General features: G+C 37.2%; 1 protein-coding gene across 2 annotated transcripts in view; it reads left to right on the top strand.

Moving 5' to 3' along the window:
- The window catches only part of DAAM1 (dishevelled associated activator of morphogenesis 1), a 194907-nt gene extending 183106 nt beyond the window's left edge, over nucleotides 1-11801 (top strand). For both annotated transcript variants that reach the window (XM_011989575.1, XM_011989574.1), the window contains 4 exons: nucleotides 1211-1271; nucleotides 4042-4173; nucleotides 7827-7997; nucleotides 9066-11801. In XM_011989575.1, the coding sequence (XP_011844965.1) occupies nucleotides 1211-1271; nucleotides 4042-4173; nucleotides 7827-7997; nucleotides 9066-9275 (574 nt within the window). In that variant the 3' untranslated portion in view covers nucleotides 9276-11801. The remainder of the gene's footprint in view (nucleotides 1-1210; nucleotides 1272-4041; nucleotides 4174-7826; nucleotides 7998-9065) is intronic.
- Nucleotides 11802-12015: the final 214 nt, after the last annotated feature.

Raw genomic sequence — 12015 nt, 5'->3', positions numbered from 1 at the left:
CCTGAACATTGTATGAAATAAAGTTTGAATCTCATCCAAATCACTCAAATGTGTTACAAAGTTTTGAATATATGTTTGTTCTAGCTTCTTTGGAATACTGCATGAAATTTTTAACTTTCATACTTTTAAAGGGCAGGTGTTTTAAACACAGGTAAGAGCACCCTTAGTTAAATAAAGATGCATGACTAAGCAAATAGAAGACCTAAGTGTCAGGGCATTGCTAATAATTTTCACATGTGCACACATACTCCCAGAAACCAAGGCGGCTCTTTAATGGGAAGCAGTCTTTATGCAAATGAAGCTAAAAATAAAATGGAAAGTTGCCAAATTTTTACCACAAACTTCACACCACGTTTCAGAGACTGAGAAGCAGGCAATTTTCCTTGCTGTTTTTCCCTCCCTCTTTTGGCTCTTTTTTTAAAACATAAACTGCATCTTTTTGCAGTGAATTTGAAAAGTATAATGAGCAGGCTCATTTTTTCCCTCTGTTCATGGAATCTGGTGGAAATATACTATATAAGGCATGAAATTAACTGAAGTACTGGTGAGTTTCTTTATATGTTGTAAATTATCTGGGAGAATTCAGTTTCAAGCTCTGATGTTTAAAAGCCATGAAATACAAAGTGTTATGTATGGGAGAAGCCCAAGAACCTTTCTCTATTAAAAAAAAAAAAAAAAAACGATGAAAATAAAAACTAGTTAATACAACTTTAAGAAAAATCATTGTTGATTACAACTTAAGCCATTACCTTATAATATTTATATTATTGGGGCCTTAGTGAAAAGCAGAACACTGATTATACAGACTACAATGTGAACATGATTGCAGATGAACTTATTTTTGTTTTATTTTCAAAGGGAGCCAAGTATGGCAAGGGATTTATTTCTACATGGAGTAATTTGCTGAAGTGAGATTTTTTTGAGTTTGAAACATAAAATATTCTTGTACAGATGGAAGATATTTCTATTCTGCTATTTTTGACCTATAAAATATACCTGCTGGCTACAGAAAACAAGAAACATAATTTTATACCTACATTTCATGAGTTTAAAATACTGTTGTCTTTCTTTGAGATCTGAGCATGGAAGGGAATTTTAAACATTTAAATTAAACTAGTATGGACTTCCAAGCGTGAAATATTTAAACCCATCTTATATTTAATATGTGTAAGTCACATGTTGATTGCTAAAACATTGCTATTTACAACAGCATGACTGAGCTGGACAAAGAAATAAGTACCTTGAGAAGTGGCTTGAAAGCAGTAGAGACAGTGAGTATTTGTTTTTTGTTCTAATTCCCAGTTTCTTCACTATCTCTAGTGCTGGTGGTTTCCAGCAGATGAGTTGCTGGTTGTCTTGGCATGTGGTATACCCGGAATAAACATTTATTGATTAAAAAATAAGAACCACCACCACAAGAAGCAAAGGCAGGTTATGTTCAGCCTGGCAACTTGATTGCAGGCAGCAGGGGTCGTGGGTGAGTCACTGCAGGAAGAACTGAAAACTGGACCTAGCGTGCCACCAATTTATCGGTGAGGCAGGATTCATCAGGATGAGTGGGTTGGGCTAAATGATCTTCAGGGACCCTCTCAGTTTCCAAGTGCTGCTAATATATGGTGTTCACTTTTGGTAGAGCAATAGAACTTCTCTGTTGTTTTTGTCTTGGTCTTTTGGGGAGTATTTACTAAGCGGACACTGTAGTACATGCTCTAGCCCAGGGTCACGATGACTCAGAATCCTTGTCCTCCAGGTGTTGCAATAATCTGAGCAGCCACTTCCCTCAGCCTGGCCGTGTCCAGATAGCAGAGTGATTACAGAGGTGCCTTAAAGAAGGCAGCAGCGGGTTAAGGGTACTTTGGAGACATGTGGAACAATTGGCCCCTATTAGAGGAAACTTCTCTTTTGGAAAAGAAGTTGAGCTGTGGCTTTGGAGGGTGGGGTAAACTTAGGTGCATAGAGGGAGGTTATCGCAGGCATACAAGACAACCTGGGCCCAGGCCTTTGAGGAAGGAAAACCGGTCAGGCTGGCAGACTGGAGCTGGTAGGATGAAATGTGCCTTTTGGCACAGTGCCCTGTGGGTACTGTGCAGATGTAGCTGCCAGCAAGAGAGGGGGCAAGGATGAGAACAGGCTGGCAGAGTAGCGTCCCTGTGACCATGCTCGGAGCAGACATAGCTCGGGCCTGCTCTGGGTGAAGGAGATGGATATGCAGGCAGCTTGGACAGGTGCCTCTCATAAGTATCTCAGATCATTTATCGGTAATGCTGTGAGAACTCTCCCTTCTTTTCTTTTTTAATCATAAAACTGCCATAGAAAGTAGTTGAACTAATTAAAGACATATCTCTAATAAAAATTAAAGTCACAATGTCTAATTTTTTGTTTTCAATAAATTAAGGAACATGTGAGGTTTTTTTTTCCTTTTTTTTTTTTTTTTAATGTAGGGAGTGGGGGGCAGAATTAAAAAAAAATAAACTGATTGCACTTTTTCTCCCAGCCCCAGAGGGTCCATGGTCATTATGATGACCCTGAAGCCTGGCTCTGACCCCTGCTTCTGAGCCAGGTCAGAGCAAGGCCTGGGGTGGTGGCTTCTGGGGAAATTTTGTGTTGCTGCTTTATTAAAGGATAGTTTTGCTGAAACCACTCTACCCCTTGGGTCACATACACTGTATCACACTTTTTATAGGAAAGGGGATATAGAAGCCTCCCCTACCCCTGGAGGTGGGTGTGGTATTGTAAGAAAATAGCAGGGGGCAGAGCTTAGCCTGGCCAAATAGATATATCTTCTAATTGTGCTTTACACAAATTAATTATATTGTTTGAAGGTATCAGAGATGAATAGTTATAAAATTATACATTAATGAAACACTTTCAAATGCCTTTCCTGTCCCCACACTGAACACAGATACACTTACTTTCCAGGCTAAAGTGCTAGAATTATGGCAATTTCTTCCAATCAGCGCCAGCTCCCTAATTGATGAGTTTTCACTTCTGTTATTTCATTTGAGTCTAGTGATGATGTGGATATTGCCCCCTTAAAAAAAAATCAATAAACTGAGGCCCAGAGCAACATGCCATGGTTAAGAACCAAATCAGTGGTAGAGCTGAGTCAGAACCCATAAACTGTGATGACTACACTCCTGCTTGTGAAGATCTCTGCCAATGCAAGAAAATAAGGGAGCACCCAGTTTAAGTCAATTGGTATACAACATAGTTATTACCAAGACTCTGGAGTCAGGCAGGCCTGAGTTCAAATTGGCTCTGTCACTGGTCAGCACTACTTCAGGGCAAGTAATATATCCCTTCAAACCTTAATGTATGTGTCTGTATAATGGGACTATTGATCCCTCACTTATAGGGATGTTGTGAACTTTAAATAAGAATGTGCATCTGGCAATGATTAACTTAACTAATAACATTAGATTTGGATCATCTGTGTTCATTGCTGTGGTAATGGGGAATATGGATAATCAACAAGAGACTAATTCCGCTACAAGCCTGTTCACAAAAACCAATATGGTATGGACAAGAGAAAAATGGTAGAAGATTATGGTGTCAAATGCTACAGCCAAAATTATACTGACCTATATCCAACAGTTTAAGAAGTAAATAGACTTGGCTGAGAGGGAAAGAAGAAAAAAATAAAGACACCAGAATTCTAAGCATGAAATATTGACAAGCAGAGTCTCTTGTTTTCACTCACAAGCCCTTAGAGTTCAGTTTGCCCCCACTATTTGTTTAACTTCTATTAATTTTATCCAAATGCATAACTGCTTGCTTTCTAAAGTCTGAAAGAGTAATAGATCAAGTACTTAGATTGTTGGTAAATTGCTATTTGCAAATATGCGTGTGCACATGGGCATGGCTCTGGCATGGTGGGAGGAAGGGCAGGGGCACTAGAGTATAACAAAAAGTTTTAGAACAAGTTTTGATGTGTTTGCCATTCTCATTTATTAAATTTAAGGCATGTGAAATATGAGACAAGGTGTGTCTCATGTCTGTATTTGAAGCCTGCATTGACATTATTCATTTCCTGTGTTTAAGGAGCTGGAATATCAGAAGTCTCAGCCCCCACAGCCTGGAGATAAGTTTGTGTCTGTTGTCAGCCAGTTCATCACAGTAGCCAGCTTCAGCTTCTCTGATGTTGAAGATCTTCTAGCAGAAGCTAAAGACCTGGTAAGTTTCCCCCTTGTGCACTGGCTGTTGTTTGAGTGGACTGGGCTTCATTGTGATACTTTCAGTTATTATTCTGTACGGGAAATAGCAGGAGTGAGATCCAAACTTCATGGTGCAGGAAATAAAGTAGTAGATAATTACTTTCCAGATTCCATTGTTTTGTATGACATAGGTGTGTTTTCATTTCCAAGACTGTGATTAATCTGAACACACCGTTTTTGTCTGACTGGCCTATGTTGCAAGACCTTGAAGGCTTTGAATGGTATGAGACCAGCAAATACTTTGACAGTTTTCTCTTGGTTGAAATTGGCTTGAAGTACTTATCTCTGGGAGCCAGAAAAGAGTAGATGATGAAAACCAGGGGTAGAATCAAATGTGCAATTCGATGTTACTAAAGCCAAGTGCCTAATTATTGTAATATGCTCATCTGAGATACAGCCTTGGAGGACAGGATGCTACCTGTATAAATCTCCAGCAGAACTTGCTAAAAGAGATACATTTTAATTCACAGTCTCATTGCAAGAGTTATTTTTTTTTTTTAGTAAGACATTTATTTTTATGATTTCTGCTATTTCACTTTTTGTGTTCCCTTGGAAGAGAAATTTTTGTTGGTTGATAACCACGACCCTTAGCTCCTCAGCTTCACCTCACTCCTCTCTATCTCAGGTTGTTTCCTCTTCCAAAATGCATTCACATTCATATACAAGATATGTACAGAGTCTCTCATTTTCTCTCCTCTTCTCATTCTTTATAAAGTATATTAACACCCTTCCCACCCTCCCCCACAATTGGTTCTTTTACTCTACCCATCTCTCAGTTGCCACAACACTCTTGCTTTTACTTGAGTCTTGTGTTTCAAAACTTCGGTAAATGGATGTTATTTTTCTCTGGTCACCTGTTTGGTTGTAGATATGGATGATTGTTTATGTAAATGTACACACATACCAATTAAAGTACAGAAGTAGGCTGTTCACATGCGTTAGCCAATCTCAACATTAAACCTCCGCTCTAACCTTATTAAATAAATGACAATATATGTTCAAATGGCTGCTGTCAGAGGTCCAACCTCTGATATCTCACAGTGGAAATCAGTCAACTGATGTCAGCAACCACCATTCAGACCTCCACTGTGAAAGCCCCCATCCATGTTTTATGTATGCCTCACCACTTTAGAGTTTGTGCTTCATAAAGGAAGAGATTCCCCCTGTCCTGATATCCCACCTGAGCAATACAGCACCTACTTCATCAAGGGGCTCAAACATTTTTGTGTGTGAACTGGCTGTTGTCAGCTTGTTCATCACAGTAGCCAGCGTCAAGCTTCTCTGATGTTGAAGATCGTCTAGCAGAACATAAAGACCTGGTAAATTTCCCCCTCGCACACTGACTGGTGTGTGTGTGTGTGTATAGGGGGTGGAACTTTAATCTGGGCCTGGTTTTCTTTAGATTTCTAAGATTTCAATATACATGACATCATGATCACTAGAATTCCTTGATAAAAAGATCACTCGGGATGGCCTGAAGTACGTGAACTTGAATGTTTTAGAAATCCGGTTGTAGACTGTCTATTGCTATTTTGTTCATACCAGAACTTTTATAAATTAGCATATAAAACCATGGAGCAAGCTAGAGCACTATATATGGTGTCTGAAGAATGTTATGTTTTTGTCCGAAGAACTCTTTTCTAATAGAGTATTTCCAAATAAGTAAAACATTGAAAACTCCTCAGTGAAGACAGAAATGGTAAAAAGGACACTTTTATTACAAATTTAAAGATATAGTAACTGTAAAATATATATAAATATAAGCCAAAACTTGTTTTATTTAAAAATAAATGTTGAAAATATTTTAGGTAGATAATATCACTGAAATATCAGAAGAACCTAACAATGTAACAAAGACAAAGCAATAAAAATAAAACCAATTATAAACTGTTTGGGGGCACTGCATAAACACAGCGTAGTCTAAATATGAAGAAAACTTAAAATCTGGAAAATGTTAAGTAGTTGGTTGGGCATGGGGAAAAATGTATTTGACTTTGAAGCTAGGAACACTATCCTTAGTAGCTTAGGAGTAATAGCATTAGATCCTTACAGAAGGAAGTATAATTTTAACAAACAATTTGACATTGAATATTATTTGGGTAGTTGTAATGCTAAGACTATTGAAATACATACTGCCTTGAGTTATGAAGATAACCTCTGGAAGAACTAAAACGAGACTGGATATACTATTGTTACTGTATACATATATTTTTATCTAACTTCGTAAATTTCTTCCTTGGTATGTTGCATTTTGGCCATTTAAAAAGATTGACACTGGGGCATGTGGCATGTACCCATAGTCCCAGCTACTCAGGAGGCTGTGGCAGGAGGATCACTTGTGCCTAGGAGTTTGAGTCCAGCCTGGGCAATGTAACATTGCAATACCCCATATCTTTTTTAAAAAAACTTTTTAAAAAAAGATTGGCATTGAAAGGCGTTCTAAAACAAAGAATTTGGAATAAAATTGTATTCTCAGTCATACACTGGGTTGCATTAAAGATTCCATACTCAGTTACTGTTTTCTCATTGAGACCCTGAAAATATCCCAACAATAGCAGCATTATTTATGATTGGGAAAAGCAGCTAAGAGGCACTGGCTCCCATTTGCTTTCTATGTTGACCATATGGCACTAGTAAATGATTTTAAACTACTTCAAAGAAAAGTTAAGAGTACAGGTTTCCCTCCCCCTGCCGAGTTTGCTGTTAGTTTTATGTCTAGGGTGCTGTGCTCTACAATATTTTGTTTTTACTACTGTTTAGTTAATAAAAAGTCATAGGAGGTCATCATACATGTTAAGCTCAAATGAGGTAGACAGGAATAAATGGTTTCAAAAGCTAAGGAGTATAAAAATTTTTACTTTAGAAATGATTAATAGACATGTTCAGCAGCTGAAGATAAATATAGGCTCGCTAGAATCCATCAGTTATGTTTGACTTAGCCGGGTGCAGTGGCACATGCCTATAGTCCCAGCTACTTGTGAGGCTTAAGGGGAAAGATTGCCCAGGAGTTTGAGGCTGTAGTTTGCTGTGATCGTACCTTTGAATAGCCACTAAACTCCAGCCTGGGTAACATGTAAGACTCCATAAATTTGGGGGGGAAAAAAAAAAACAATAACATATGCATTCCAGCCTGGGCAACATGTAAGACCCCATCTCTTAAAAACAAAAACAAAACAAAACAAGAAAAACTGCCAGGTATGGTGGCTCACGCCTGTAATCCCAGCATTTTGGGAGGCCAAGGTGGGTGGATCACCTGAGGTTAGGAGTTTGAGACCAGCCTGGCCAACATGGTAAAGCCCCTACTCTACTAAAACTACAAAAATTAGCCAAGCATGGTGGTATGTGCCTGTAATCCCAGCTACTTGGGAGGTTGAGGCTGGAGAATCACTTGAACCCGAGAGGCAGAGGTTGCAGTGAGCTGGGATCATGCCACTGCACTCCAGCCTGGGTGATGGCGAAACTCCATCTCCAAAAAAAATTAATAAATAAAAATAAATGAGCAAACAAAACTTATGCTTGACTCAATCTGGGCTTTAGTCTTTCTAAAGTTATTTATATTTGATTATGGAATTCTCATGAAACATTGACTTCCTGAAACCGTCTTTTTTCTAGTTCACTAAAGCAGTGAAGCACTTTGGGGAAGAGGCTGGCAAAATACAACCAGATGAGTTCTTTGGCATTTTTGATCAGTTTCTTCAAGCTGTTTCAGAAGCCAAACAAGAAAATGAAAATATGAGAAAGAAAAAGGAGGAAGAAGAACGTCGAGCTCGCATGGAAGCTCAGGTGAGAGGATGATTAATTGACCAATTCCACCTCCTAGAAGTCCTATGGCTGCAGCCCAGTCAGAAGTATTTAGAGAGCACTCTGACCTGCTGGCAGGAAGGAGGGCTTCAGTGTACTCTCTAGAATGCTGTGGGATTTTAAATTGGTGTTGTTTCTCTTGGGCTATTTAACAGCGTATTTCAAAGCCTTAAAAAAAATATATCTATCCACATCCTTTGCTCTGGAATTCCATTTTTTAGCATTTATTTTAAAGAAATAATCATAAATTTACACAAAAAAGGGCAGCATTCTTTATAATAGCCCCAAGCTAAAGACAACCTAAATGTTTACCAATAGGGCTTGAGTTCTAAATGATATAACGGCTATATAATGGTATATTTACGCAGTCCTTAAAAGACATGTATTTAAAGAGTAATGATACAGAAAAGTTTACAAAGTGATTTCTACATGAAATCTTTTTCTGTTTTGTTTCTTAAGATGTGTTAATACATATAGAAAATAATAGTGGTGAGATAAACCTCTAAAAAGTTCACAGCAGTAGAATTAAAGATGCTTCCCCCACCTTCCTTTTATCTGAATTATCCAAATTGTCTACAATGTGCATGTATTAGTTGGCTTTTAATAACAGTAACTGTTGTGTATCAGGTTTCAGGCTTCCACAGTAGATGCAAGCTAAGCCTTTGATATAAGGAAAATGGCCTGATGACCATTTGCTTTAGTTATTTGGGGTCTATGTAATAGTGATACCTTTTTTTGGTTGTTGTTCGTTAGCAAAAACACAAATTGCCTCAATTGCTCTTATTTTAACTAGAATATCATGCAGTTTACCTAGAATCTAGGTGGTGAGGGTCTAACCACAAGACAGTGGTTATTTTTTGTTGTTGTCCATTGCTTCCACAATGGAGACTCCATGTTCCAATTACCCTTTCTTGTGATATCCAAAGGGGTTATAGGATGAGCACAGCTTGGTGTCTGGAGCATTACCATATTTCACAGAATTCATCTCTACTGAAAACAAAATGCAACATTTTGACATGTTTCTAAGAGGTTATTTCTTTCTATTTGCAGCTCAAAGAACAACGTGAAAGGGAACGTAAAATGAGAAAAGCTAAAGAGAATAGTGAAGAAAGCGGAGAGTTTGATGACCTTGTTTCAGCTTTACGCTCAGGAGAAGTGTTTGACAAAGACCTTTCTAAATTGAAACGGAATCGCAAACGCATTACCAACCAGATGACTGACAGCAGCAGAGAGAGACCAATCACAAAACTTAATTTCTAATCTTCCATGAATACTTTATTTTAGAAAGCTCGTTAGCGGCCCTCTAAAGTGACTAGAACGTTTCATTACACTGCCTTGCAATCCAAACAGTGGCAATTTTTTCCTTCATCTGTGAGTGAATGTGTGAATGTGTGTGTATGTAAATGTATGTGTGTATATATTAAAAAATGTATATAGATGTCTGAGTGTTGTCTGGAGACCTCTACATATGGTTAAAAAGATTTATGTTAATGTATGTGCTCCGAAACCCTTCGTGTATGCATTCACCTTGAGTGTGGCTCATTTTCTTTCCCCGAACGCCATGACTGTTCAGAAGCACAATACTATCTCCTGAAAGAGATGACAGAGACATTCCCTAGATTCAAAGACAAAACAGGAGAAAAAAACAAAAAAAAACAAAAAAACCTTGCAAAATATTGTATTGTTTCCAAGCTTGATATCCTTTGAAATTATTTTCATTGATGGAACTGGAGTTGGAAAAATACAGATTTAAAATGGTTTTCGATAGCTGACATTGTGATGTAGATGCATCAGTGATAGGACCAGCTTCGGATTTCTGACATTGGTGTGAGGATACAGTCTGTAAATGTTTGTTGAGAACATCTTGCACACAATTTGAATTATGTAGAATGTCAGTCAGAATTTTTTGTATATTTAAAAGTTGGACATCAATTTTTTCCCCTAATTTCATCAAGTTATCTCTGCCAAGTGCTCTTGATAATTTCTTCAGATTTTTGGAAAAAACACTATCTAAATGCAATCCAAGCTTTTTTTAAAAAACAACATTGCCAGAGTATGCTTGTTCTAACACTATAGATATATAAACCTTAAAAATAAAATATCTCACCCAAGACTTAAAGGAAGAATTCTCTGAAGGGATAAAGATTACTAAAAAAAAAAAAAAATTTAATGGGGTGCCTTTTTGTTAGTTTCTATCTTCTGTTTTGTAGGACAAGCTGCATTTTCTGTAAATATAGGTCTGGACTAAAGGACACATAAAGAATGCACAAAATGTCAACATCAGCAGAGATGCCCAGATCTATTTATCTCTAAGTATATTTGAAGTGATTGCTGTTTATATGTTGTCATTTTAAAATTGTGTGTCAGTAAAGCTACCTGTAAAATTTCAGTCCAAAAAAATAAAGCTCTCAGGGAGACATGAATAAAAACAATGAACATTAGAAAATAAAATATAGATGCTTACCATTAACCTACCAACTCTTAATATCCTTAAATTATGTGATATATAAAGAGGACTGTTACTTTTTTTTTTTTTTTTTTTTTTGCTTTGCTTTATTTATTTGTAGTCGGGGATGAGGGCTAACGTTTTCTCTTTTCTTTCTATTGATCCTGTTGTGGTTGAGTTTCCTGTGGAGAGAGTAGTTTGTCCTGTTGCACTAGAACATTATTTACTCACTAAATTGAGTTTTTCATCAATTAACAAATATTTATTAAGTTCCTACTATGTACCAGGCATAGTAAGGCTACAATGGTAAGCAAGACAGAGTCCCTGCCCCCAAAGGCTTAAATTCTAATGGGGATATTAAGGGATGAATAGAATACCAATGTGTGCACTGTACAGGAATCATACTATTTAAAAATAATTTGTATAAACTATAACACTTAGCACAGATGGCAAGGTATCTGCGCTATGTGAAAGCTGTGAAATAGTGCTCTAAGAGTTGTCAAGAGCTGTGGTTTTACATCTTTTCCTCATTGCAAATTTAGTGACTTTCTACACATCAAATGGAAATAAATGACTAGCAAATAACACAGTCATAAATACAGAGCAGAGGTTGCACTCCCCCAGTCCCGAGTTAACCCAGGTCTGCAATAACACCGTGTTGAAGGTGCAGATAGAGACTTGACTCAGAAAGGCTTGGAGATGAAGATTGGAATATAATGATGGTTTTGTCTGTTCCTTAACTAAAGTGCCTCTATGTATATTCTTTTCTATTTGTAGCAGGAGAAATTTGGTCTGGCTCAATTTTGGAACTGTATTTTGAAAATGGCTTTGTCTTACAGTTTAAGGAATAGACAGGTGGAGGGAAAGTCACATAAAGGAGCAAGTTTGTGTAGCGTGTCCCTCTTGCCCCTTTTAATCATCCTCCTTTGATATGGCCATCCTGGTGGGCCTCCTTTGCCATTTCCATTTTTGGTTTCTTTCCCCAAAAACTGTGTGCAGGTAATTCCATGTGCCATTGTTGAAAAGAAAAACAAACAAAAAAAAAAACTACTTTCTACTTTTTAGATTGGTGCTGGTGTAAGTAGCCACTTTTCTCTCTTGGGTGTGTATTTTGAACTTTTTTTGTTTGTTTTTTTAAATTAATGCCAAAAAGAAAATGCATAATTTGTGAACTTAATTATATGTCTTGTATCTTATTAGCTTAGTAGTTGGAACCACTTAGTCTTTAGGTGCAAGACTGTCGTTAGATAGTACTGAGAAAAAAATGTATGTGTTATGAGACTGTACATTTTTTTTAAAATAGCAATATGCAATAAAGAGATGAATTCATTGGGTGTACATATGTCTTTCTATGAATTATTAAAACAGCGTCATCAAACTTCTTCACAGTTTCCACCACTGAATTTCAATTTTGCAAACTGTTCACTGAATTAAATATATACGTGTTTTTAAACTTGTACTTACTGGACCTAGAAGAATATAGTTTTCTATTATGGCAGCATTCAGTATGTTCAGGTTATCATATGCCACTTCTTTCTACACTTGGTTTATGTA

Source organism: Mandrillus leucophaeus, unplaced genomic scaffold (genome assembly GCF_000951045.1).
Source record: "Mandrillus leucophaeus isolate KB7577 unplaced genomic scaffold, Mleu.le_1.0 Scaffold359, whole genome shotgun sequence".
In the NCBI taxonomy this organism is placed as follows: Eukaryota; Metazoa; Chordata; class Mammalia; order Primates; family Cercopithecidae; genus Mandrillus; species Mandrillus leucophaeus.
This window is presented reverse-complemented; position numbering and strand designations above follow the sequence as displayed.